This window comes from Trichomycterus rosablanca, chromosome 19, assembly GCF_030014385.1.
Source record: "Trichomycterus rosablanca isolate fTriRos1 chromosome 19, fTriRos1.hap1, whole genome shotgun sequence".
Lineage (NCBI taxonomy): Eukaryota > Metazoa > Chordata > Actinopteri > Siluriformes > Trichomycteridae > Trichomycterus > Trichomycterus rosablanca.
In genome coordinates this window covers 11,099,745-11,125,019 of record NC_086006.1, presented here as the reverse complement: position 1 = coordinate 11,125,019, position 25,275 = coordinate 11,099,745, and the positions used below count along the sequence as shown (strand labels likewise).

Sequence of the window (25,275 nt, the reverse complement as noted above, 5' to 3'; positions counted from 1 at the left end):
ACTGCCAAGGACTACCGAACCATTCTGGAGGACCATGTGCATCCAATGGCGGTGCCGTGTATCAGGATGACAATGCACCAATACACACAGCAAGACTGGTGAAAGATTGGTTTGATGAACATGAAAGTGAAGTTGAACATCTCCCATGGCCTGCACAGTCACCAGATCTAAATATTATTGAGCCACTTTGGGGTGTTTTGGAGAAGCGAGTCAGCATCACGTAGTGACCTGGCCACTATCCTGCAAGAAGAATGGCTTAAAATCCCTCTGACCACTGTGCAGGACTTGTATATGTCATTTCCAAGACGAATTGACGCTGTATTGGCCGCAAAAGGAGGCCCTACACCATACTAATAAATTATTGTGGTCTAAAACCAGGTGTTTCAGTTATTTTGTCCAACCCCTGTATATTGTAATATTGTATATATATTGTAATGTATCTATATATTTTTCCAAGTTTTCCATGTTCCGTGGTTTTAGAATGGTATGTCAAACATTCTCATGGGAGGTGTCTACATACATTTGGTCATATAGCGTATTGAGAGGGCTTAGCTCAGGATCTCCCGGCATGTGTAGCTCTAATAAAGTCAATAAAGCATAAGCTAGAGAAAGATGTAGCTCCAACCTGCTGCTGAGCTCAATAGGAATCCTACACAATGGGGTGCCTTGTCCAAGAGTGCACATATGAATATGCTGAGGGAAAAAAAAACGAACTGGGCATGAGCGAGATTTTCATCTCCAACTGACAATGTAATCTGTCCTGGGGTCTATCTCAAATCTGCCCTAATCCATTTTAACAGAATTGGCTGGTTTGTTGGTTCACACTCACTGACTGCTGCTTTATCTGCCTGATCCAGTGACTTGACTACCCTGTGAGAATGAGAGAGAGAGAGAGAGAGAGAGTCTAGGAGAATGAAAGCGAGAGAGAGCGTCTGTCCATGTGGTATATAGTGACAGACCCTAATTACTTCATGCCTGAGAAATTTCTCTGCACAACAAGCTCTAACAGGGTCAATCGTAATCTACTCATCCTGCTCGGGAAGGGTTAAACCTGGAGCCTGTAAGGTTAACAGGCAAAGCAAGAGCAGCCTGTGTCATCTACTGCTAACTGCTTTTTTAGCTACGTAGGTGTCGGGGAGGTGAGCAAGAATGACAAGCAGCAGACAAGCAGAACTGATGAACGTCTAATATTACTGGTCTTTTTTTTTTTAAAGATGGTTTCTGAAGCCTGGAGCGAATCTTTAGATGGTGCTGTGATTGCAGTTCATTTACAATCATATTTGCACTCAAGTCTCATTCAACCAATCACGGATCACGAATATTTGAGGTGGCAAAAATTTAGAAAGGTCCAAAAAGTCTGCAGTTCAAACCTGGTTCTTCTGGCGTCTAGTCTGAATGTTCGGATTAGCCTGCTGTCTCATCGTTTACCAATAGTGCCACACATCTTATCACCTCACTAGCAATTGTCACACCTTGTCACTACTTAATACATAATTTAAAAAAAGCCAACTATACACATCACCTACATTGTATTAGATATTATAAGCAATCTAGAAATTATATGCAAATATTTGCCATATACAGTGATCATCCATAACATTAAAACCACCTCCTTGTTTCTACACTCACTGTTCATTTTATAAGCTCCACTTACCATATAGGAGCATTTTGTAGTTCTACAATAATAATAATAATAATTATTATTATTATTAATTATTATTGTTATTATTATTTTATATTATTATTATTATTATTATTATTATATTATTATTATTATTATTATTATTGTATTATTATTATTATTATTATTAATATTATTATTATTATTTTATTATTATTATTATTATTATTATTGAGTGTACAAGTCTATGTGTTTGGCTGCATTGGACAAATTTACTTTTTACATTCTTATGCACTAAATACAAACAAATGCTTAGCTTTGGGATCTTTAGTGTGTAAGATCCTTCTTTCAGCTCATTCCCCAAGCCTCAAATCATAGCATGAGCTTATTATTACGCTTGCATATCAATAGTGGCACCATCCTGTGTTTGCCCACACCCACAACCATGGATGTTTTCTCAGTCACATCAATTGAACCAACAAAGCCAAATCACATGCTGGGGTTGCAGCCAGCTGATACTGAGAGTCAGACTGATACTGAAGAGCTGGAGTGGCGCTGGATCTGTGTTCATATTAAGTAACATTTTTAACAAGGGTACATGTGCAGTTATGAACACAAACGCAGATAATGAACAGAAAACACAGGGAGAAGAATGTCAAATAGCTGTTATGTCATTTTAAAACTCGGATGTGATGGAATAGATGAATAAATTAAATACTGAGGTTGTACTAAGGGGAAAAAAAGCACAGTCATGGACAATTTTGTATCTCCAATTCACCTCACTTGCACGTCTTTGGACTGTGGAGGAAATCCACACAGACACAGCAAACTCCACACATCAGGGGGTCGAAACCCGGGACCTTCTTGCTGTGAGGCGACAGTGCTACCCACTGAGCCATAACATCAAAAGCACCTCCTTGTTTCTACACTCACTGTCTATTTTATCAGCTCCACTTACCATATAGAAGCACTTTGTAGTTCTACAATTACTGATGGTAGTCCATATGTTTCTCTACATATTTTTCTAGCCTGCTTTCACCCTGTCGTTCAATGGTCAGGACCACCACAGTGCAGGCATTATTTAGATGGTGGATCATTCTCAGCACTGCAGTGACACTGACATGGTGGTGGTGTGTTAGTGTGTGTTGTGCTGGTATGAGTGGATCAGACACAGCAGTGCTGCTGGAGTTTTTAAATACCTTGTCCACTCACTGTCCACTCTGTTAGACACTCCTACCTAGTTGGTCCACCTTGTAGATGTAAAGTCAGAGACAATCGCTCATCTATTGCTGCTGTTTGAGTTGGTCATCTTCTAGACCTTCATCAGTGGTCACAGGGCGCTGCCCACGGAGCGCTGTTGACTGGATATTTTTGGTTGGTGGACTGTTCTGTCCAGCAGTGACAGTGAGGTGTACCAGCACAACACACACTAACACACCACCATGTCAGTATCACTACAGTGCTGAGAATGATCCAACACCTAAATAATGCCTGCTCTGTAGTGGTCCTGGGAGAGTCCTGACCATTGAAGAACAGCATGAAAGGGGGCTAACAAAGTATGCAGAGAAACAGATGGACTACAGGCAGTAATTGTAGAACTACAAAGTGCTTCTATATGGTAAGTGGAGCTGATCTCAACACCTGGTGATGTTTCTTATAACCTGGCTTGTAACTAAGGGATAAAGAGATCATCAGTATCTGATCAGTGATGAATTTGTATATAGATGGAAAGGTTTTTTTGCCAAATGTTGTTAGACATCATGTTTGCCAGACGTCCCAGAGCACAAGAAACAACCATATCTTCCTGTTGTCTCTCTCAGACCCTTTGAGAACATTGTTCCTTTTTTTCATTTCCCTTTTGCTTTGTAATGGAGAGAAAAAGGCTATTTCAGCTCCTACCGCATTCCCTTCCACCTCATCGCTCTCTCTGTGGCCGTCTCATTCAGTTCTGCAGTGACAGTTTTTTCCCCGGGTCCCAGTCTGCCTGCATTACACATCTAATCCATCACCTTTGTCACTTTGAGGAATTCAGGTGTCAGAGAGTGTTCTCTTTCTTTTTCTCCATCTCTTTTTTCTCACCCATGGTTGAAAACAGACTATTTTTGTTCTTCCTGCTGTACTACAATAGAATCCTCCATAATGCGCACGTTACAGCCGTGGCCTTGGAGTGATGCGTGTCACTTCACATCCCAGCACACCTGGGCCTGGAGAGAGTGCTCGGCCCCGCAGTAAACGAAAGAGAGACAAGGTATAAAGAGTAAGGAAGATGTTCTGCTTTGATACTATGTATATCATTTGAAATGGGGCTGTGTTCAAAATACAGAACAGAACGCAGGCAGGGGGTTTTGAAGCCTGTTCGAAACTCTTTTTATGCTAAGCCCATGCTGTCAAACACATTTTGTCTTGCATAGCATTGTCAGAAATAGCACACACTTAGACGCTTGGTTTCCTACACACAAATTGCATATAGGTTCATTTGGACTGGTTCAGGTGCCGTACTGTGTGTAGGACCCCCCACCATTCATGTAGCCACAAGTGGTGAAATCAGTGACAAAAGGAAAACAGTCTACAAACAAATATTTCCATCTACCAACCATTAAAAGCACGTGTAAAAATATGCAAATCAATTGATGGAGGAAAATTTTTTATATTTGGTACCCAGTCACTACCATTAAAATCTGTGCCAACAAGTGGTCTATTTCTGCCTTGTACAATTTGGTATTGATTCATCATACTCTTCTGAAGTTGCATAAGTTGACCCCCACATTTCAAACTTCAAAACAATCCAATCAATAAATACACTACAAGACCGAAAGCTTGTTGGAAATCCAATTCTGAAAGCCATGGGCATTAATATAAAGTTGATAATCTCGTATAATCTCTGTACAGCTTTTAGAGCCTTTGCTCTTTTGGTGTGTCTCTGGAAATAATAATAATAATAATAATAATAGTAATTATTATTATTATTTTGCTATATGTTCTAGGATTATTATTATTATTATTATTATTATTATTTTAATTATTATTGTTATTATTATTATTATTATATTTGCCATATATTCTAGGATTTTTAAAAAGGGACCTTAGGTCCCTACTTCTACTACTACTACTACTAATAATAATAATAATAATATTACAAATAATACAAATAATAATAATAATAATAACAAAAAAACAACAATAATAGTAACACAACAAAACAACAACAACAAAACAACAACAACAATAATAATAATAATATAACAAATAATACAAATAATAATAATAATAACACAACAAAACATCAACAACGATATTAATAACAATAATAACAACAACACAACAAAACAACAATAATAATAATAATAATATTGTTATTATTATTATTATTATTATTATTATTAATTATTATTATCTTTGCCATATGTTATAGGATTATTATTATTATTGACATATTATAGGATTATTATTATTATTATTAATGTTATTATTATTATTAATTATTATTATTATTATCTTTGCCATATGTTATATGATTATTATTATTATTGACATATTATAGGATTATTATTATTAATGTTGTTGTTATTATTATTATTATTATTATTATAACATTTTTGAAAAGGGACTTTTTTTTAACATTTTTTTAGTCACGCTCTGACACAGATATAAAATCAGTTAAATAAACTAAATTATTTGCTTTGAACTTATGGTAACTTTTGGCATATACAGATCATTAAGCATTTGGAAGCTGGTTGGTTGGGTTTTATGCTTTAGTACCCTTATACTCTACAGGTTTACCCATATTTTTTTTTTCTTTCTTTGGAGCTTCACACAACACCCTTCACTGCAATACTGCAGTAAAAATTTTTATTCTGGCTGATTACTGGACTTTACCACCTTAAAGCCTTCATGTTTTGAGCAATGTAATACAATCTTGTAGTTGTCTGAGACATTTCCTAATGTGAAAAGCAGCTGGAAACAGCTGAAATATTGAAACCTTGAGGGAGTTGAGCATTTGTGAGAAAGAAACATGTGGATTCCTTTACAGACACACATGAGGGGATGGATAGAAACCATAAATTGAGGATTAGAGAGGAGAAAGGAAATACAGAGGTTACAACTGAATAATAAATGTTATGTCAAGTAAAACGCTGAGAAAGGTACAAGAGAGGAGTCGGACTGACCACTGAAACAAGCGTTTGCTCTGGTCTTCGTCTCTGTACGTGATCTTGTGTGAGTTTGGGTGCCTAAATTAAACAGACCTTTAAATCATTTAACGCTTTGCCAAGCCGCAATACTTCGCTTTCACTTTCCCAGGGCTGCCATTTTTTTCAATTCCCTCCTAAGCTGCTGCACACAGGCGTAATCGCTTATCCATCATGCACCACTGCTTTCTGGCTCTGGATGCGGTGTACCTCTGTACCTCTTTGTACGTGGTGGACACACAGCTCAGTGACATACGGTCCGTGTAACACACGCTTGGTCAGATCTGGGTCAAGCGCGGGTCAGAGAGGGACGAGAGAGGTGACATGCTTTATCTACGGACCTATTTACCCTTAACAACTGTACGTTGGCATACCATAAATGTCAGTTAAAGATTTGCAAGGTTGGTCAGACTGCCTCCCGTTTTTAAGAAGCATGGTTTTCCCATTTACGAAAATGGATGTGTAGTGACCAGTGATACTTCAGCTTTTGACTTTGCTCAACGTCATGTTGCTTGGGAGGAAGCATTCTCATGACTAGTACAGTGGTACCTTGAAACTCAACGTCAATTGGTCCTGGGAGTGGCGTTGAGTTTAAAAGGCGTTGAGTTTCAAGGTATTTTTTCCTATAAGGGTGTATGGGAAACCGGGAAACCTGTTAATGCATTCCATGGATATATACACTGATCAGCCATAACATTAAAATCACCTCCTTGTTTCTACACTCACTGGCCATATAGAAGCATTTTGTAGTTCTTCAATTACTGACTGTAGTCCATTTGTTTCTCTACATACTTTTTTAGGCTGCTTTCACCCTGTTCTTTAATGGTCAGGACTCTCCCAGGACCACTACAGAGCAGGTATTATTTAGGTGGTGGATCATTCTCAGCACTGCAGTGACACTGACATGGTGGTGGTGTGTTAGTGTGTGTTGTGCTGTATGAGTGGATCAGACACAGCAGCGCTGCTGGAGTTTTTACATTTACATTATCAGCATTTAGCAGACACTTTTATCCAAAGCTACTTACATTACTGTGACAGTATACAATCTAAGCAATTTAAGGGCTAAGGGCCTTGCTCAAGGGTCCAACAGTGGCAACCTGGCAGTGGTGAGGCTTGAACCGGCAACCTTCTGATTACTGGTCCAGTACCTTAACCACTAGGCTACAGCTGTTTTTAAACACCGCACTGTCACTGTTGGACTGAGAATAGTCCACCAACCTAAAACATCTGGCCAACAGCACCCCGTAGGCAGCGTCCTGTGACCACTGATGAAAGTCTAGAAGATGACCAACTCAAACAGCAGCAATAGATGAGCGATCGTCTCTGACTTTACATCTACAAGGTGGACCAACTAGGTAGGAGTGTCTAATAGAGTGGACAGTGAGTGGACACATTATTTAAAAACTCCAGCAGTGCTGCTGTGTCTGATCCACTCATACCAGCACAACACACACTAACACACCACCACCATGTCAGTGTCACTGCAGTGCTGAGAATCATCCACCACCTAAATAATACCTGCTCTGTAGTGGTCCTGGGAGAGTCCTGACCATTGAAGAACAGCATGAAAGGGGGCTAACAAAGCATGCAGAGAAACAGATGGACTACAGTCAGTAATTGTAGAACTACAAAGTGCTTCTATATGGTAAGTGGAGTTGATAAAATGGACAGTGAGTGTAGAAACCAGGAGGTGGATTTAATTTTATGGCTGATTGGTATATACCGCTCCAACCTTCTGATTACTAGTCTAGTACCTTAATCTGAAACGTATCGCATGCAGTATATGGCAATTCATCATGAAGCTGACGTCTCTTTACATTATTATTATATTTCTAAGCCTAATTAGCCATAAGCTTAAAATAAACTCCAATAGCCTCCAGATGGGGCTCATATGTTTGTCCCTCTTGTGTGTGTTTTTTTATGAATTGAGTCCCTAAGATCTATGAGCTTTGTTTTTTGTACTCATACACTTCTTTATTCTGCCATTATAGTGAAGTTTCAATAGACAGACATCTGACCCGGAGTTGACCCGACACACACAGACCAGATACACAGCAGACTCGGCGTGTGTACTGCTCTAAGTGGCTAGGTTCAGATTAAGGCTAAATGACTCCATGTGGCATATGTAAGCTTTCAATCGACACACTTGTTTTATTGTGTGACTTTGTAGCCTCGAGAACATAAGAGATTGCTGAGCTATTACTATGTTTGCTGGGAAAATTCTGCACTGGTTGAAACTGCTTTGATAATCCTGGTGAATTTTTGCTTATGTATGGGGGTGGCATGGTGGCTCAGTGGGTAGCACTGTCGCCTCACAGCAAGAAGGTCCTGGGTTTGATCCTTGGGTGGGGTGGTCTGGGCCCTTTTTGTGTGGAGTTTGTGTCTTCTCCCAGTGCCTGTGTGGGTTTCCTCCGGCCCACAGTCCAAAGACATGCAAGTGAGGTGAATTGGAGATATAAAATTGTCCATGACTGTGTTTGACACTAAAAACTTAAACTGATGAATCTTGTGAAACCAGTAACTACCTGTCCTGTCATGAATGTAACCAAATTGTGTAAAATATGACGTTCTTTTGTTGCAGATTCGTGTGGATGGTCCTCCTCATGGTGCTGTGCAGTATGAAACGGTGTCTGTCATTAAAGATGGGAGTCCTATCCTCAGAGATATGGCCTTCTCGCTGGACCATAACTACCTCTATCTCATGTCTGAGAGACAGGTCAGTGTGAGACACACACACACACACACTCACTCACTCACATAACCTGATGTACTTTTTGTTGAAATGCTTTTTGGACACAGGCTCATTTAGCATAGTGGCTGCTGATTGTTGTTCAGCAGCCGTTCGCCCGACTGGTCGCTGCTAGACGTGGCATCTCGGAAGCAACTCGGCGTTCGCGCGGGGATCGAAACTCGGCTCTCGATCGCTATGTATGAACTGTTCAACAACCCGATCCGAGCAGCTCGCCATGTGCTTGCAGACTGAAAAACAATATCTAGCGTGTTAAATATCTGGACCTGTCAGCAACTCAGAATCATGTAGTGTGAAATGCGTTGCGAGCAGGTTGCGAGCAGCAGCGAGTGCTATGTCGAACTACAGCCAATGAGAATGCAGGATAAGGGTTGAGGGGAAACGCAGGGGAGGAGTGTAAAAACGTGGGACAGGGGCATAATATACATTCGATCAGAATACATCAGCACACACACAAGCTTTACAGTATTTGTGACTTATCGTCCACGCCAAACCATCATACCAACGCTGCATTGCAAAAATATTTATTTACCTCCAACATAGTACAGAACAGACAATCCCCTCTGATTCATTTATTTTTCCTGCATCAGCGCACAAACAACTTTAAACGCTCGCTTCTTGTTGACGTGCATTTTTGGACATGGTATCATTAAACCCCTCGTCACTTCTCACGTGTGTTTTCGTGACAAAACGTAGTTTGGGAGACCAGATAGACTCGCCTGCGGTTCCTCTTGTTGATAGATCGTGTAGTGTGATCCCTTATTGCCGATCAGTCGTGTAGTGTGAAATCCACAACGACTTAAAAGACTCCCGATTGCAAGAGGTCAAGTCGTGTAGTGTGAACTTGGCATTAGGAATCATGTCACCTCTGCGTTGCCTGTTTTGGCCTGCAGATGGGGCAGGGAGGCACAATAGTGTGTGATCTGTCAATCCCTCTTGATTGACAATCACCTGTGAGTCATGAGCATTGATTCGCTCCAGGTGAAAGTTCCTCTATTTATCACGGTGTCTCCATTCCATTAGGCTTAGCTCCTATGCTTGCACACCTGCTTTTTTTCTGAAGCTGTGATGCTAGATTGCTTGTTCCGGTCCGGTTTTTATTAAGATGGGACGTCAGCGTTTTTTTATTTGTTCCTGGAAACTGAGGAGGTCTTGCATGATTTGGGCCTTGCAATGGAACCGCAATGGTAGAGCGAATTGAGTTTTTGTGCAAATACAGGACTACCACAGAGCACTTATTATTTAGGTGCTGGATAATTCTCAGCACTGCAGTGACACCGACATGGTGGTGGTGTGTTAGCGTGTGTTGTGCTGGTATGAGTGGATCAGACACAGCAGCGCTGCTGGAGCTTTTAGATACCACGTCCACTCACCGTCCACTCTATTAGACACTCCTACCTAGTTGTTCCACCTTGTAGATGTGGACGCTGCCCACAGGGTGCTGTTGGCTGGATGTTTTTGGTTGGTGGACTATTCTCAGTCCAGCAGGGACAGTGATGTGCTTAAAAACTCCATCAGCGCTGCTGTGTCTGATCCACTCATATCAGCACAACACACACTAACACACCACCACCATGTCAGTGTCACTGCAGTGCTGAGAATGATCCACCACCTAAATAATACCTGCTCTGTGGTGATCCTGTGGGGGTCCTGACCATTGAAGAACAGGGTGAAGACAGGCTAAAAAAGTATGCAGAGAAACAGATGGACTACTGTCAGTAATTGTAAAACTACAAAGGCTCTAGGGTCCAACCGTGGCTGCATGGAAGAGCTGAGATTTGAACTCTCAACCTTTCAGTTAACAGTCCAAAGCTCTACCCAATAAGATGTCATTTAAATGTTGTATTATTTTGTACATTTACCATTCATATTGCACTAATTAATAACAGACAAATGATGGGGTCCATTATTGACATAAAAACCAGTCTAGCGACTCTGCCGGTCATGACGTGATGTCAAAGCGACGAGGGGGAGGGTAGAAGGTAGAGAAGTGAAGAGAGAGAGACAGACAAGAGAAAAGACACAGAGAGCAAGGTCACCTCTCAATGGCTGTAATAAAGAGAGTGAGAGTAAAATGGCAGCCGGGAAACAGACCTGTCATATTAGGCATCGGTAGGTAGTGCTTGGGGGAGTGGAACATGTCCACGAAGGGCTGTTTGCAAAAAGGAAAGGAAAGGAAAGAAATCCTAGTGTGGAAGTCATGTGATGGATGGCAGGTCCTTTTCCTTTGGTGAGACCAGGGGCCAAAGCAAAGTTAGCAGTGATAGGGAGATAATGAGAGAAATGGGTGGATACAGAACTTTTGGGAACTGGTTGTCTAGATTTCCTTTGTGTGACTGTCATGTGAGCTCTATTTAAAGTCGGCACCCAGCAGAGAGACCGAACGGGATGCCGCAAGAGGAGAAAGGTGCAGAATCGGCATCTTCTGCATCTATTCCTAGACATGTGCACATACACGTTTATACAGTATGTTCCTGCAAATGGATGGGCTCACAGCTTGGACACTCTATCAACTTTATAGCATCGCTTCCCGTTCCTATATAAAGCGAACCTTGAGCCAGAGAATTAACAATCAATGACATATGGTGACATACAGCATAAGCTCATGTTCACACACATTCCATTAGATTCGCATGGCATAGCTGTGCAGTCTTCAGAGACTGATTCTACCTCGACCCTTGCGCAATTGATTGTCTCTATTGTGTCATAATGCAGACAGATAACATCATGAAAGAGCCATCAGCAGCTCCCGCTCCCACTTTACCCCCTGCTGGAACATGTTCCCAGAGAGTTATTTAATTATTTCAACAATGCTTGGTTAAAACACAGCCTGAGTCATGTTAAATACTAAAGTCTTATCCTTTATGAACCAAAAAGACTTTTTATGTGATGTTAAATGTGTGTCTACTAACCTATAGCATAAAATAACAACAACAATAGAGGCTCTTAGGTGGTATGTCAACTCTGGATACACCCACTTTACGTCAATATTCAGTTAACTAGGCAGCTCAGGTGGCGCTGCGGTAAAAACACACGCTGGAACCAGAGCTGGGATCTCGAATAAATCGTATCTGGCTAAGGCTGAGTGGCCACATGAACAACAATTGGCCTATTGTTCAGATGGGCGGGACTAAGCCGGATGGGGTCTCTCTCTCATGGCATGACTGGTGCATTTACGACCTCTGCTGGCTGCTTGATGGCGCCTGCGCTCAGATGAGAAGAGTGCTCCTAGGGTGTGTCTCTCCATACACAATGCTGAGCTGCACTGCACTTGGCAAAGTGTAGGTGATACGATGTACAGTGTATCACAAAAGTGAGTACACCCCTCACATTTCTGCAGATATTTAAGTATATCTTTTCATGGGACAACACTGACAAAATGACACTTTGACACAATGAAAAGTAGTCTGTGTGCAGCTTATATAACAGTGTAAATTTATTCTTCCCTCAAAATAACTCAATATACAGCCATTAATGTCTAAACCACCGGCAACAAAAGTGAGTACACCCCTAAGAGACTACACCCCTAAATGTCCAAATTGAGCACTGCTTGTCATTTTCCCTCCAAAATGTCATGTGATTTGTTAGTGTTACTAGGTCTCAGGTGTGCATAGGGAGCAGGTGTGTTCAATTTAGTAGTACAGCTCTCACACTCTCTCATACTGGTCACTGAAAGTTCCAACATGGCACCTCATGGCAAAGAACTCTCTGAGGATCTTAAAAGACGAATTGTTGCGCTACATGAAGATGGCCAAGGCTACAAGAAGATTGCCAACACCCTGAAACTGAGCTGCAGCACAGTGGCCAAGATCATCCAGTGTTTTAAAAGAGCAGGGTCCACTCAGAACAGACCTCGCGTTGGTCGTCCAAAGAAGCTGAGTGCACGTGCTCAGCGTCACATCCAACTGCTGTCTTTGAAAGATAGGCACAGGAGTGCTGTCAGCATTGCTGCAGAGATTGAAAAGGTGGGGGGTCAGCCTGTCAGTGCTCAGACCATACGCCGCACACTACATCAAATTGGTCTGCATGGCTGTCACCCCAGAAGGAAGCCTCTTCTGAAGTCTCTACACAAGAAAGCCCGCAAACAGTTTGCTGAAGACATGTCAACAAAGGACATGGATTACTGGAACCATGTCCTATGGTCTGATGAGACCAAGATTAATTTGTTTGGTTCAGATGGTCTCAAGCATGTGTGGCGGCAATCAGGTGAGGAGTACAAAGATAAGTGTGTCATGCCTACAGTCAAGCATGGTGGTGGGAATGCCATGGTCTGGGGCTGCATGAGTGCAGCAGGTGTTGGGGAGTTACATTTCATTGAGGGACACATGAACTCCAATATGTACTGTGAAATACTGAAGCAGAGCATGATCCCCTCCCTCCGGAAACTGGGTCGCAGGGCAGTGTTCCAGCATGATAATGACCCCAAACACACCTCTAAGACGACCACTGCTTTATTGAAGAGGCTGAGGGTAAAGGTGATGGACTGGCCAAGCATGTCTCCAGACCTAAACCCAACAGAACATCTTTGGGGCATCCTCAAGCGGAAGGTGGAGGAGCGCAAAGTCTCGAATATCCGCCAGCTCCGTGATGTCGTCATGGAGGAGTGGAAAAGCATTCCAGTGGCAACCTGTGAAGCTCTGGTAAACTCCATGCCCAGGAGAGTTAAGGCAGTTCTGGGAAATAATGGTGGCCACACAAAATATTGACACTTCAGGAACTTTCACTAAGGGGTGTACTCACTTTTGTTGCCGATGGTTTAGACATTAATGGCTGTATATTGAGTTATTTTGAGGGAAGAATAAATTTACACTGTTATATAAGCTGCACACAGACTACTTTTCATTGTGTCAAAGTGTCATTTTGTCAGTGTTGTCCCATGAAAAGATATACTTAAATATCTGCAGAAATGTGAGGGGTGTACTCACTTTTGTGATACACTGTATACGGCATGCCGCCCATGTGTCGGAGGGGGCGTGGGTTGGCATCGTTCTCCTCGATCAGAGCAGAGATCGGCATTGGATGGAGAGGAAGCATTACCAATTGGGCAATTGTGTAAGTGATACCATATGTCTTATCTGTATGAAGTGTTGTTTATGAAGGAACACAGATGCCTAGAATAGAGCCTTGTGGAATACCATATTTCACTCTGTTGCTGCTGGTAAAAGCTTGTCTTAGTAAACCACATGTTTTTTTTGCCTTGACATTGTAGGGTTATACACTATATGGCTAAAAGTGTGAGAGTTCAGGTGTTCCAGCTACACTGATATCCAACAGGTATATAAAGGTGCATCAATTATATAATATGAATAACACAAAGCAAGGTTTATAGATACATAGTATGGTGACTTTGGTGTAATTGAACTCCAGTGGTTTGCACAGAGCCCTGACCATGACCCCAGTGAACTGAAATGGAGCTTTATATCAATGACCAGTGTCTAAACCAGTTTTAAAATTGGATGTCCAACAAGCTCATGGTCAAGTGTCCCCTTACACTGAAAATAGAGTCTATTGCTTTGTCCAACTATAGATTTTCTTGCAGATTACTCCCATATAAACCACTACAAACACACACAAGTACACACACCCCTGAGAGAATGAGATCATTTAAATCTTCTCGGCCATGTGCATCTGTAGGAATGCTTGTTTTAGTCCTTTAATGATGACGGCTTCGAGCACATTAACGGTCTCGAGCGACTGGTTCATTTCAGTGCAGCATTGTGGAACGGATGGAAGATGCAGCTGCCCGGGCTCCCCTCTCTCTGCTCCTCCATTAGAAATAATGGGAATTCTTACAGAGACTGCGGGGTACTGTGTCATCATTGACAGTAATCAGAGAACACGGAGCAAGGGCTTGATTCATGTGCTTACTGGATTTCCTGTCCGCCGGTGGGGAGCTGAAGTGTGTATATTACCTCCTTCTTGTGCAGAAATGCTACTCGTTGTCTGACTGTCACAATGAAGGATGCGCGTGTGCTGCCCGGGATTAGAATCGGTTCTGCTGTTTTTATGCCAGACGCTTTGTCTCTTATTTTTGAGACGTGAAAAAAGATGCACAAATCTCTATTGTGAACCAGTATATGTCTAAATTGAAAATATTTGAAGGCTTAACCGTAAACTACTGTTGGTAGTGATATGTAATGTTTTTGGTACCTTGTTACTCTCTGTCCCTTAAACTCGAAATCTTTGGAACTCGACGCCCTTTGTCGAGAAATTTGTACCCTTAAATTCGACGCATGTGCGAATGTCGCTTTGCTCAGCGATTCATTAACATCATCAAAGTGCGAATATGAGACGAATCTGCATTTGTGTGCAATAACCATCAAATCCACGTCTACAAGTATCTGTGTTTAGCTGGATTTTCCTCACTGTTTCACTTTTAAACTTGTGTTACAGCTCAGGGTGCTGAGAAATTTTAAGAATCGGCTTTTTTTAGATAGTCTAAAATGCTTAACGTGACTATGTATTAAAAAACAACATAGAAACACTAAACCTCTCTTAATTATTACTACTCATAATTTCTCTCCACTAATGAAATTCCTTGCTTGTTGTTTGAGTACAGTAAGTCACATTAAGCTTGTGCATGACACACTCCATAGGAAATATCGGCACAGCCAGTGCAAAAGCGGGTTTACCGCTTCTCATGGGAATGCGCTTTTACTGAACGGAATACAGTGTTCCAAGATCAAGCATCTCCATGATTAAGAAGCATAAGGAAACTATAAAGAAGTAAATATATTTACTGTTTTCAATTGTATTTTAGTGTTTTTATATAATATTTGTATTATTTTCAGTGTATAAGTGTCAAAACAACCCCACTGTTTTACATTGGCCTAAAATATATGCAGTTCCACGGGACCATAGAACGCATTAACAGGTTTCCTATACATTCTTATGGGAAAAAATACCTTGAAACTCAACGCATTATAAACTCAATGCTAGTCCCAGAACCAACTGGCGTTGAGTTTCAAGGTACCACTGTATGTCACAAATGACTGTTTCTAAGGTACCACTGTATGTCCCCACCTTGAGTGAGGTCCATAAAGACAGAACTCGACCAATTTGTTACGAACAAATGTCAGTAGACTGGACAGAGCTCTATCCCCAACCTCATTAATCTGAGCGATAAATTGAAATGTTGATTGCGTGGCCTCACGAATGTTGTTTCAACTGATTGTGCAGTTATTCTTACACACACACACTCCAAAATACTGTGGTAAATTTTACTGTTTAAACATTTAGCAGATGCTTTTATACAAAGCAACTTTCAGTTGTAACAGTATACAGTCTAAGCAATTGAGGGTTAAGGGTCTTGCTCAAGGGCCCAACAGTGGCAACCTGGCAGTGGTGGTGCTTGAACCAGCAACCTTTTGATTACTAGCCCAGTACCTTAACCGCTATGCTACACTGCCTAAACCTTTCTAAAAAAACAAAAAAAAAAACAAGGCCATTCACATGACCAGTCTAGTTCAGATGCCTTTATGCCCATTGGCGGTGCTTTAAATGGTGGACAAGATTTAGCATGGGCACTTTAACTGGGCTGATACCACACCGAAAAGTGTGATCCAGTGTTTGTTATGACACTTTCACCTTATTACCAGTATTATATTATCTGCAATTTGAGCCAGTATCCCTCCTGTTGGTCCGTACCAGAGCGCACAGCCCTCATATAATCTGGATAAGTCTTGGTTGACCAACAACCTGTCGGTGGTTTGTGGCTTGTCCCTTCTCGGATCACTGTCAGTGAGCTGTCAGCTGTTTTGGGACCCAGATGTCTAGTTGAGGGTAATGATCTGATCCTTATCAAAGTCATTCATGCTGCCCATATCTGCTGTATTTAACACCTGTACTATGAGTAACTACCATCAACCCAATATGTATTATATTCCTGAACCTGTTATGCACAATTGTTATGAAATAGGCATTGCCATGGACATTTTTTGTTAATAATGCTTTAGACTATGCCATCTTTAAGACTATACATTTTCTAACAATGCATTTATAAACAATGGACTGTTTCAACGAACGAGAGCATCTGCGGCTAATAGCTTTAAAATGTCAAAACCTCCTCAGCTGCGAACGGTTTCTTACACAGACTCAGAGAAAAACACAAGCGAGAGAACAGTGTAGGGAAAAAAGAGACTTAACAGTTTCATCTTCTTTGGTGGATGTGTGTCAAAATCTATTTGAAGCGTAAGTCTCTCCTGGGTATGCTGTAAATGCTTCTTTTTTCTTCCCACTTTGGTAAACTGTGCTCACCTGACATGAATACACAGTACAACAGTGAAAATAACCACAAACAAATCTGTACCCAACCTCCAACCCATCCTCCAACGCCCATCCCTACTTAGTCAAATACACCTGACTTCAGTCGCATACAGAATTTGCGTTACACACTACCACACCTGGATATTATTGACATAAGGAAATGTTGCATGGCTGGGAACTTTACATGATCCTGATCTTGTGCTACAGGTTTAGTGTGAAACGGATCCCCCATATGGAAATACGTGAGGTCAATATTTGCTTATGGACTGCATGTATTGTAAGTAAAGATTAAATAAAGACAGTCTGTTGTGTGGATTTGACATTTATAAGCAAGAACATCATGAAGCCAAGAAGTCCCTATTTATAGTACTCCCTCCACCATGCTTTACAGATGTTTTGTAACAGGTTTTGTTGTTCTCAAGGTAAAAATATGTAAGTATTTCGCTCTATTACACATGAAACTCAACTTAATTGGTTCTAGGACTGTGTTAAGTTTGAAAGATGTTAAGATGTTGAGTTTCAAGGTATTTTTTTCCCATTAGGATGTATGGGAATCCTGTTAATGTGTTCCATGATCCCGTGGAACTGCATATATATTAGACTAATGTAAAATAATGGGGTTGTTTTTGACTCCTATACGCTGAAAATAACACAAATATAATATAAAAACACTGAAATACAATTGAAAACAGGTAAAATCTGTAAAAAATACAATAAAACCTGCACTTTACATTTACTTCTTTATTGTTTCCTTATGCTTCTTAATCATGGAGATGCTTGATCTTGGAATACCGTATTCCGTTCAGTAAAGACGCATTGACATAAGAAGCAGCGCAATAGGTTTTGCACTGGCTGTGTGAATGTGCCGTGCACAAAGCTTAACGGGACTTATTGTACTGAAACAACGACCGAGGAATTTTATTAGTGGAGAGAACTTATGCCCAGTAACAATAAGGAGAGGTTGAGTGTTTCTATGTCGTTCTTTTAGTACATAAAGCCATGTTAAGCCTTTTTACGATAAGCGTTTTAGACTCTCATGAAAAAGCTCAGCGTTTATCAGCACCCCGAGCTATAACACAAGTTTAAAGGGGGAACAGTGAGGAAAATACAGCTAAACACAGAAACATGTGGACGCTTTCGAAGTGGATTTGAGTTTCAAGGATTTTCAAGTTTCAAGGATTTCGAGTTTAGGGGACGTCAAGTTACAAGGTATGACTAATTTGCTCTATTCTGGAGTGACGGACACCCAGGCCTTTGTAAATGCTTTTGTAGCCTTTATGCATCTGTAAATTTTCTGAGCCCTCATACGACATACCTAAAAAATACATACCGGTAAAATACGCTAGCACACCAGAGCTGGGATTTTGAATACATCGTATCGAATCTCAGCTCTGCCATCCGACTGGACTGGGGGGCATCATGAACAACGATTGGCTGTTGTTCACAGGGCTGGTAAGGCGGACCAGTGTTTCTCATAACTGGTGCAATTACGACCTCTGCTGGCTGATTGAGTTGGGGAATAATGCTGATCAGGGTGTGGCTGTCCATGCACAAGGCTGGTCAGCATATGAACTCGCCTCGTGCAGGTGAAAAAAGGCAGTCGGTACTGATCACGGTTGCAAAGCTCCTCTGTCAGCAGTGGAGTGTTGTATCGGTAGAGGTGAAGCGCAACTCAATCAGGGTAATTGCACACGACTAGATTAGGGGAGACAATTTGGGGGGAAAATCGGAGAGAAAGAGGGAAAAAAAACGACTTTCGATTTGATCCAAACCTCATAAGTGATACAAAATTCCAGGTATTTAAAATAGTTCATGATTGTCGTTTACTTGTGTCTCTTTATTGTAGTGGTATAAAAATTCTAATGCAGTCAGTGTGAGTATTTATTCACCGAATTATTCGTTCAGCAAAAGCCAGCGTGCAGTAACAACCCTTGAAATTGAAATTCCCAGGTCTGAGGGGATTTCTTGTAGTGCGTGGAACACGGCCTTTCCACTCATGCATGTTATGACTTGTCTCACATACAGTTTACTTTAGAGCAGTTGAGATGTGAAAAGTGAGAAATGTGTCTTTGTTAAAGGCTGTCATCCGTCTGACAGAAATAAAGTGCGGCTAGAGGTATGTTGCATGAGGGGACTATGTAAACTATAGCCTGCCATGGCGCTCAGATAGTGCCTTCTTCGTGGTCACTAACGTTTTGACAAGGACTGGCTCGATACCTTTTTTTATGTCTGATACCCATACCGATACTGCAAACTGAGTATCTGCTGATACCGATACCAACCCGATATTGTCATTTCTCCTCTCAAACAACTAAGCAGTAATAATAGACGTCTCAATGCACCATGGTTAAACTAGCTATCTAAATAATAATGCTCCGACTGTGAAACAAATATTCTAAAGGAATAAATACAGAACCTACAACATCACACTTATCCAAAACTGCTGTTTTTATTTTCACTTTTACACACAGAACATTTAGCAGCATTTTTGGTTTCAAAAATGACACATCTCGCTTCACGGCGTGTCATCCAAATTGTCATCCAATTGGTTGGACCAATTAGAATTGACGCAGAGTTTGGTTGAGATTTTCCGTTAAAGTTCTGTCACGTTTTTGGATTATTAAAACTTGCTGGATTTTGAAGAGGATGTCTGTGGCTAAACGGGAAACAGTGTAGTTTCTTTTGTCTCATAACGCTAGTGGATTAATCGTTGAGGATGTGAGAGATCTCCAAGCCAGGACAAGATAGGTTTTCTTTATCTCAGGTGAGCGATTTTTCATTTATAAAGCGGTATTTATTGGCAGTAGTAGATGATTAAAAAAAAAATGCTAAAAGTTGAAGTAGATCAGTGTGTTTTAATTTCTGAATGGCTGTTGCGGATGAGTTGTAGATCAGTGGCACATGTTATTGTTCTCATCAAGATGCACCTTGTTACCGCAGTTGCTGAGTGAGCTGGCAATAAACGGCGCTTTGTTGGAACGTACATTGATCAGCCATAACATTAAAACCACTGTCCATTTTATCAGCTCCACTTACCATATAGAAGCACTTTGTAGTTCTACAATTACTGACTGTAGTCCATCTGTTTCTCTGCATGCTTTGTTAGCCCCCTTTTATGCTGTTCTTCAATGGTCAGGACTCTCCCAGGACCACTACAGAGCAGGTATTATTTGGGTGGTGGGTCATTCTCAGCACTGCAATAACACTGACATGGTGGTGGTGTGTTAGTGTGTGTTGTGCTGGTATGAGTGGATCAGACACAGCAGTGCTGATGGAGTTTTTAAACACCTCACTGTCACTGCTGGACTGAGAATAGTCCACCAACCAAAAATACCTAGCCAACAGCGCCCCATGGGCAGCGTCCTGTGACCACTGATGAAGGTCTAGAAGATGACCAACTCAAACAGCAGCAATAGATGAGCGACCGTCTCTGTCTTTACATCTGCAAGGTGGACCAACTAGGTAGGAGTGTCTAATAGAGTGGACAGTGAGTGGATACGGTATCAGCGCTGCTGTGTCTGATCCACTGACACCAGCACAACAGTGATTTGGGCCAATATCAGACCAGTGCCAGCCCTAGTTTTGACCTATATGTTTGGATTTGTGAACAAAGCGTGGACTTTTCATAAGACACGTGCTTCTGCCATTCATACCATATAAAACCACATTATCGCTTCAAAGACCATCAACAAAAAACAAACTCCTTTTAACTTAGCAATTTCCCTCCTCAGCTACTCAGCTGTGAAATTTAAAATACATGCATGATTTCATTCTTTTCCTACTTTGGGAAGCAGATTACTTGCTTTGTGTCTTTTCAACCTTTTAACCCTTATTTTGAGCAAACACACTTTCACACTTCTGTTCCCGTCTTGAATCACCTCCACCTTTGTTTAGCCGAGGATGAGGGATGTGTAGGAAATGAGGTGTATGGTTATCAAGCTGTGGGAAATGGAATTTTTACTCCCACAGTGAGACAGGCTGCAGCTTCTTTGTGCCTCCCACACCACCCTGAACTCAAGCTGCCACTCACAAACATTGGTGTATTATTCCTCAAAAGCCTTTCTAGCAGATATGATCTGCTTATTTTATAGCTAACTCTGGAGTCTTAGTATATACACACCAGTCAGGCATAACACTAAAACCACCTCCTTATTTCTACACTCACTGTCCATTTGGTCAGCTCCACTTACCATATAGAAGCACTTTGGTGTGAACCACAGAGCATGTATTATTTAGGTGGTGGATCATTCTTAGCACTGCAGTGACACTGACATGGTGATGGTGTGTTAGTGTGTGTTGGGCTGGTATGAGTGGATCAGACACAGCAGCGCTGCTGGAGTTTTTAAATACTGGGTCCACTCACTGTCCACTCTATTAGACACTCCTACCTAGTTGGTCCACCTTGTAGATGTAAAGTCAGAGACGATCGCTCATCTATTGCTGCTGTTTGATTTGGTCATCTTCTAGACCTGCTGTTGGCTGGATATTTTTGGTTGGTGGACTATTCTCAGTCCAGCAGTGACAGTGAAGTGTTTAAAAACTCCAGCAGCACTGTTGTGTCTTATCCACTCATACCAGCACAACACAGTGAATGGTCAGTGAAGCCAATAAAATGGACAGTGATTGTAGAAACAAGGAGGTGGTTTTAATGTTATGGCTGATCGGTATATATATATATAAGTCAATGGTTTACAGCTTTGTGATGATGAACATAGCAGCTGCTTTTTTCATAAGTTGCTCTGTCCCTCATACCAGATGTAGATTGAGTTGGCCTATTGCCACCAGTTTTGCTGTGTGTGTGTGTGTGTGTGTGTGTGTGTGTGTGTGTGTGTGTGTGTGTGTGTGTGTGTGTGTGTGTGTGTGTGTGTGTGCGCGTGTGTGCGCGTGTGTGCGCGTGTGTGCGTGTGTGTGTGTGTGTGAGAGAGACAGAGAGAGAGCTGGGCAGGCAATCTGTTCGTGGGTTCGTGTCTGTGTTTGTGGGGGTTGCTGAGGGGGGACTTGTATTGGAGGGACTAACAGGAAATCAGCAGAGCAGAGGATGTGATTAATGAGAACAAAGCAGCATTAATATTCAGTTAAGGACACACACACACACACATGCACACACACACACACATACATGGCTACACTCATACATAAAGCTCCTTGCTCTATTCATAATTATTTTCAGATTCACAAGAAAAATGAGGTTGTGCTGTTGTGTTGTGCTGCTTTGTTGTTGTATTATTGTGACGATTATTTATTTATTTATTTATTTCTGTAGGAGTTCTACAAAATATGTAGAAATCTGATGTTAAAAATCAAAACTTTTAATGAAATAAAAATGAAAAATTTAGATTTTTATGGGGTTGTTTAATTTTATAATTATCATATTATTATTATTATTTTTTTTATTATTATTATTATTATTATTATTACTATTACTACTATTTTTCTTCTTATTATTATTATTCTTATTATTATTATTACTACTACTAATTATTATCATTGTTATTGTTATCATTACTATTATTATTATTATTATTATTATCATTACTATTATTATTTTATTGCTATTACTATTATTATTATTATTATTATTACTACTAAAACTATTATTATTATTTTTTTATTGTAATTACTACGACTATTATTATTATTATTATTTTTACTATATTATTATTATTATTATTACTGTTATTATTATTATTATTATTATTATTTTCATTTTAAAGCAAAATTTTTGTAATGATTGTGTTTTGGGTCGTGGGAGACCCTGCCAATACATGGACTCCACAAGACATCTGACATCTGAGTCCTGTGGTATCTGGTACCGGGATACTGGCAGCATCTTTTGTGCGTTGCTATATGAATTACAGTTTATATTGGTGCCATCTCCTCAGCTTGGTAAATGATGCACATGTGCCCGGCCATCTACATGATCGGACCAGTTGGACCAGTCTAAATGCTTAAAATGTAAATGTAAGTTATTTGTAGCTTGTGCCTTCATGACTGCTGTTTTTGAGATACTTCAAACCAAACCCAATCGTCTGGCCATAACAAGTCACTCAGGTCTTCATGCCTACTGCATTTAGCATGTATTCTATGAGTTAACACCATCAGTCTAACATTTAATTCTGACTGAACCCTTTTAAAGCGTCTCTCATTTACATACACAGCAGTTTGAATTTACTCACCCACTCGTTTCCTCTTGACCTCCTCTTGAGGGCAGTTGAACTTGTTAAAGAAAAGCTACAAGGAGAGTGCTTTGACCAATGACTTCTCCACCCCTTCTCACCAATCAATGTCATGCCGTCTTCACAAAGACCTCGATTATCTGAAGTCACCAAAGTGAACAACAAAAATATTGTTTTTCCAAAGCTCAAGTCAAGGGTTTTAAAAACATGACAAAGGCAATGGAGTGGTTTTTTAATGTGTATAAATACTATTCCCATTGGTTGCACACACGTCTGGTTGAGATTGCTTTTTAAAGATGAATATGTTGGGGTTATGTTCAGTTTGTAGAATTCTCTGGAGGTGCACATTCATGCGTGATATGACGGCGCATCAGCGCTACCCATTTTCAATGCTATTGTGCCCTTAGTCCGAGCCTATTGCCACAAGTTTGGATTGAGGTCAAGTGCAATTTCCACTGCATGCTGCATGTGGCATTATTGTACGTAAATCTCACGCGAGCGTGAAATCTCCGCTTTTATTTATCTGAATGACAGGTTGAGGACAATGGAAGTCTATGGTGTGTGACGGCTAGTGACCCTTCATGCCATGCGTAGTGCATATTGCAAAACCGGCACATACCACATCTGCCAGTACATTTACATATATATTTCAGCTTTAATTTAGGTCATGTCCAATACTACCTTTGTTGTCCAAATCCAAATACCACATATTGTGTTAAGAATCTAAAGTCAATTTAAATGAATCTAGAGGTTCAGTTTCCTGTCAAGATGTTTGGTCAAAGTATATATATGCATGTATATAATTATTATTTATTTATTTATTAAAACATGTAAATAATATTACCAGTGGTTAGTTGGTTGGTATACAGGAAACTGAAAATGTGAATGTATATTTTGATTTAATACTTTTATAAGTAAGATGCAACACCAAACATATTATTTGCAATTTATTATTATTATTGTTATTATTATTATTATTATTATTATTATTATTATTTTATTTGAACATGTACATTTTTAATTAGTTATTTAATTAATTGATGAATGTATTTATTTATTTTTAAACATGTAAATAATATTACCATTGGTTAGTTGTTTGGCAGACAGAAAACTGTAAATTTTAATAATAATAATAATATAATAATAATAATAATTTAATTAATTGATTAATGTATTTATTTATTTTTAAACATGTAAATAATATCAACATCTGGTTAGTTGTTTGGTAGACAGAAAACTGTAACTTTTAATAATAATAATACTCATAGTAATAATAATAATAATAATAACAATAACAATAAACATAATAAATAAATACTGTAAATAAATAAATAAATAAATAAATAAATAAATAAATAAATAAATAAATAATACTTTTATAAGTAAGGCTCATACATATAATTTTTAATTCGTTATTTAATTAATTGATTAATGTATTTATTTATTTTTAAACATGTAAATAATATCACCATCTGGTTAGTTGGTATTGGTATACAAGAAAAACTGTACATTTTACATGACAATATCCAGCATCACTGTCTGTTTAAAGTTTAAAAAGCAATACTCATTTCCCCATTCACTTACATAAATCTAACGACACAGCTACTGATTTTAATAACACAACAGACAAATTTGAGTAAAGAATATAAATGTGCCCTAGACAAGTCCTAGACAGCTAAAATGTCTTGAGTCTAGAATGACTCCTGTAGTTTTTTCCTTGCTAGTAAACCATAAAAGGCTTAGTGTATGCTAACATTATGCTTGATTGATATAGCGTCCTTATCTCGGACTGCCAAAAAGGTCCGTGTTCCCAAAATAGGGGTTGTGGGAAGGTTGTGGGATTGAAATCAATTTCAGTGATAGGGTTTGTTCTGGAACAGCATCGTTAGCTGTTGGCAGATTGACAGCTTCACTTGCTCCTGATATGACTACAAATCAGGATAAATACCTCTGTCAATACATCTGATGTTATTGATGAAGCTGTTTAACTCTCTGTTTCTGAATGCTGGTCACCATCTCAGACTCTCGCTGGACATCTGGAGTCATTAGGATTTAGGTGAAGAGTGGTCTTGGGGTCAGGTTTTGACCTGCAGCAGTGTATCAAACTGTCACGGTCAACTTAAATGTCAGATCTAGGTGGACACTGCAGCTAAAGGAGTCTCTTGTGGCTGAGGTTTAGAATTAATTACTCACATAAGTCCTGAAGTTATAACACAAAACAATTGTATTTATAAGTCTTTATTAAACACAATAATCATTAATTATTTACAGTCCAGG

The 25,275-nt window shown here is 40.0% G+C and overlaps 1 protein-coding gene across 1 annotated transcript in view; it reads left to right on the top strand.

The window, feature by feature from the left end:
* The window catches only part of plxna2 (plexin A2), a 344,169-nt gene that overhangs the window by 144,211 nt on the left and 174,683 nt on the right, over positions 1–25,275 (top strand). Inside the window, exon 4 of the mRNA XM_063016157.1 lies at positions 8,390–8,524. Within this exon, the coding sequence (XP_062872227.1) occupies positions 8,390–8,524 (135 nt within the window). The remainder of the gene's footprint in view (positions 1–8,389; positions 8,525–25,275) is intronic.